At 42.5% G+C, this 4507-nt stretch overlaps 1 protein-coding gene across 1 annotated transcript; it reads left to right on the forward strand.

Moving 5' to 3' along the window:
• Positions 1 to 261: 261 nt before the first annotated feature.
• Positions 262 to 2642, forward strand: LOC306959313 (E3 SUMO-protein ligase ZBED1-like). The gene is made up of 3 exons (XM_079551402.1): positions 262 to 1797; positions 1888 to 1981; positions 2169 to 2642. Exons 1-3 carry the CDS (start codon positions 1096 to 1098, stop codon positions 2528 to 2530), a joined length of 1158 nt encoding a protein of 385 aa, XP_079407528.1. The 5' UTR covers positions 262 to 1095; the 3' UTR covers positions 2531 to 2642.
• The last annotated feature ends 1865 nt before the right edge of the window (positions 2643 to 4507 follow it).

Raw genomic sequence — 4507 nt, forward strand, 5'->3', positions numbered from 1 at the left:
ACATTATCCAGTTGTGGAAGCAGAAAAGGATTAGGCTGAAGCAAGAAAGCTTGTATACTAGGGATGGGAAGATAAACCGATTTGTATCGATACACGGACGTGCGCATGCGCGATGCGAGTCCATCAGCAAAGGCTGCCACAGATTGATACATTTAAGAGAAATATTTTAGAGTTGATCGGATTTCAGACTATTGCGTCGGTAAATCGCGATATACTTATGCATTTAATTAAAAGTATATAGTTTCACAACTTTACTTTTCAGAAGTTGCGTGCGTAGTGACGTTTCGCAGTGAACTGTGGGAAGGGGCGCGTAGCAGTAGCAGCAGCGGCTAACACAACAATATGGACTCACAGCAGCAAAATCGGATACATTCCCCAGCGAACTATAAATCAAAGGTTTGGCAGCACTATGGATTTTACAAGAGCGAGGGAAAGCTGGACAAATCTAATGCTATTTGCAAACTTTGCAATGCTGCCATTAAGTATAGTGGAAGTACGACGAACCTCATAGCCCACGTGAAACGGCGACACAGTATAAACATTGAGGCGGAGGCGTGTTCCGAGTCCGTGTCGCTTCATCCTGGCGGATCCTCACGCGGTGAGCCCAACATTTCAGCGTTTTTTAGTGGACCACTTGCCTCCAACTCTGCCCGTGCCAAAGCTGTCACTGACGCCATAAGCTACTTCATTTGTAAAGCTTTGCAGCCGTACAGCGTGACAGAGAACGAGGGGTTTCAATACATGCTTCGCGTTTTGGAGCCGCGGTTCAAAATCCCATGCAGAAAAATATTTACGGAGAAAGAAATACCTGCTCTGTAAGAGAAAGTTAAACGAGAGATTTACGAGTCATTACAGAGAGCCCAGAGAGTTGCGTTGACTGTGGATGGATGGACGTCTTGTGCCACAGACTCGTACATTACAGCTACAGTGCACTACGTGGATGAGGCTTGGGCTTTTCAAAGCCACGTTTTACAGACCAGAGTGTTTAACGAGTCGCACACAGGGATCAATCTAGCGGCCTTACTGCGAGATGTGTGTCAGGAGTGGAGGCTGGAGGACAAAAACCCAGCACTGGTCAGTGATAATGCAAGAAACATGCTTCTGGCTGGTTGCGAAGCAGAGCTGGACCCGCACGTGCGATGTATTGCACACACGCTTAATTTGGCCTCACAAAAAGCTTTCAAAGTGGAGGAAGTCTCACAAATCCTGGTGAAGATGAGGAAGTTGGTCACCTTTTTTCATAAAAGCCCCAAAGCCACTGAAGTACTGCGTGAGACCCAAACACAGTTGCACCTCCCCAACCATAAACTCGTCCATGATGTGTCCACTCGGTGGAATAGTTCCCTGGATATGCTGGAACGCTTTTGGGAACAGCAACCCGCTGTGTTAAATGCCTTGCTGTCTAAGAAGCTGAAGAGAGGAGAAGCTCTTGTTACACTCACAGAAGGTGACATGACCTTAATTCCTGAGATCATCAAGTTGATGAAGCCTTTAAAAGTTGCCACTGTACTTCTCAGTGAAGAAAAAAACCCCACTCTCTCCATGATTGCTCCAATACAAGCAAAACTGAAGATGCATTTTCAGCCAGATGAAAATGACCTGCCCATCATCACCCAAATGAAGGAACGGTTTACAAAAGATTTTTCTGCCCGTTACACCTACCTTCAAGATCTTCTCAACTCTGCCTCAGCACTCGACCCACGTTTCAAAGACTTGGCGTTCTTGGATGACAGTGACACCACCAAAGACCTGGTCTTCATGAAGATTTCAACAGAAGCGGTGAAGATGAGCGATGTGGTAAGCCGGACAAAACACAAGTACATTTGTCCAATACTAATAAATTGTGATTGAGTAAATTCATTTTTTTTTTTGTACTCTTATTTTTAGGACTTGGCTATTGTTGAAGAGGTGGCAGCTGAAAATGTGCCAGCTGAAGAGGAGGACGACGACAACTGGAGCCCAAGAAGTGAAGCTGACACAGGTATGATCTATGAATGCTAATGAATAAGCATTGATTTGATAATGTAGCAATGTTTTTTTTATTTTTATTTTTTTTCTATCCCCTTTTATTTTTTTTTCTATCTCCTTTGTATTGTTACATTACCCAATGTATGCTATGCATTAGTATGACTATTCAGGAACCTATTTTGTTTCTATTCTAACCATAGATCATTCACCTCCCAAAAAGAAGACATTACTGGACCAGATGTTTGGAGATATGCAGTGTCTGAGGGTGCAGAAGAAGACCATACAGGACAGAGCTAAGGAGGAAATCTTAAAGTATAGGGAGAGGGACACTTTAAGTTTGGATGGTGATGTGTTGCAGTGGTGGAAACAACAAATAGATCTTCCACTTCTCTCAGTTTTGGCGAAGAGTTACCTTTCCATACCTGCCACTAGTGTACCTTGTGAGCGGGTTTTTAGTACAGCAGGTGAAATAATAAATGCCAAACGCAGTCTGCTGCACCCAGACCACGTAAATCAGTTAATCTTTTTGAAAACCAACCTCAAACAAGAACATGTCATTTAATCTTGACAGTGTCGTCATGTTATAAACTGTTTAAATGGACACAAAAAAGTTTGTCCTGCCTTGGCACGTTGTTTTTTTTGTTTTTAAGTTCTACTTGAAGTTACAGTTTTAAGGAAGCACTAACATGTTACTGTTAATCACAGTACATTGCGTTCTATTGTGACAGCATTTGAATCTACTGTTCAAATATTTTTTGGCACCTTGCAAAGCCACTTTGTAATAATTTGAAGAATATGGCAATTGTTTAAATGCCTTGGATTTATTTGGCTAATAAATTGATACATTTACTTACTTGTTTTGTTCATTTAAAATAACCACTTTGTTTATGAAATTTTATATAGTAAAGATGTTGAGTATCGTGACGCATCGTGGTAAGTGTGAAAATCGAATCGAATCGGTAGCTTTATCAGATGGCGAACTAGAATCGAGATGCATCGTGATATAGGGTCTAATCGAATCGTATCGTATCGGGGGTTTTAGCTGGTGCATCTTAAATGAATCGGATCGGGACAAGTGTATCGAGATGCAAATCGAATCGGACAGAGACCCAAGATTCCCATCCCTATTGTATACACCTACACCGTAATCAATGTGATTTACATTTCCAGGTGATACATCTATCACCTGGACACTATTCTATTCTGAAAATAGCAGGATCTGCAACAAGTTTCCTATGGGGTAAGAACAGTGGAATTGTGGGAATGCTGCACTATCGTGCACCCTGCCTAGACCGTAGGTGTGAGTATATATGTCGGTAGGTAGATTTATACTAACAATAATAATAATGGCTTGGTTTCTCAAAGCTGTACTGTCGTCATTATTCATTCACACCTAACTCTGTGGTGGTAAGATACTACTGTAGCCACAGTTATGGTACCTTTATCAGGCCGAAAGGGCTTTACAGTAAGGAACCAGTCACCCATTCACACACCAGTGTACACTGGAGGCAAAGTGGATGAAGTGTCTACCCCCATGGATGCAACGACATCGTGCATTTGCGAGAGCTGGGATTCAAACCCCTTCCGATCACGAGACGACCACCTGTGCCACCGTCGCCCCAGTTAACAGAAGCGAGTCTACTAGTCAGTGCCATCGGCCCCACTGACCACCACTGACCACTCACTACATTCATCCTCACCTATTGTACATGTTTTAGGGGTAGGGGAAACTGGAGACCCCGGGGTAAACCTACATAGACACGGGAAGAACACCGGGGATCGAACCATGGACCATGGACCATAATTGTGGGCGACAGTGGCGCAGATGGTAGAGCGGGTCGTCTCATGATCGGAAAGTGTACACTGTCGTTGTGTCCTTGGGCAAGACACTTCACCCACATTGCCCCCAGTGTCTGCGTACATTGGTGTATGAATGAGAGTATGAATGGGTGAGTGGATCCTTGCTGTAAAGCGCTTTGAGTGCCTAATGTAGGTTGAGACCATTTACCACGGACCTTCAAACTGTGAAGCACGAGTGACAAAGCGTTATTTCAAAGGTCCAGTTTGAAGTTACATCACTCGTATGCATAGAGGTTTTGTGTGAAGGTGTTAGAAACACTGAATATTCCAGAATATCATTCTTATTAGGGAGTATTTGCATAATTGTGAGTGAAAGAGAGAGAACAGGGGCTAAATGATTCCATAGGGAAGGCCCTTGAGTGAGTTTACTTTCACTCGAGTCAAAATACACTCAAAGCTGCAATGCTTTAGTTTGAGAGGCACATTTATAATGAACTCTTGAACCAATGATGAGTTCATTTTTGCTGCAAATGTATACAAGTCCCTGTCTGTATCTTCTGCACAAACGAAATCATAGAAACACTTATTTACACTACCCTTGATACACTGTATTTACCACACAGTATAATGTATTATTTTATGTAACATTGTGTAATAACTTGTATCTACACAGTGAACCACCCGGAAAATTGTACATCAGTGTTTATAGGTACGTAGTATAATAAAACAATTTATTATA

The sequence above is a fragment of the Gobius niger genome, assembly GCF_951799975.1.
Source record: "Gobius niger genome assembly, chromosome: 2".
Classification (NCBI taxonomy): Eukaryota; Metazoa; Chordata; class Actinopteri; order Gobiiformes; family Gobiidae; genus Gobius; species Gobius niger.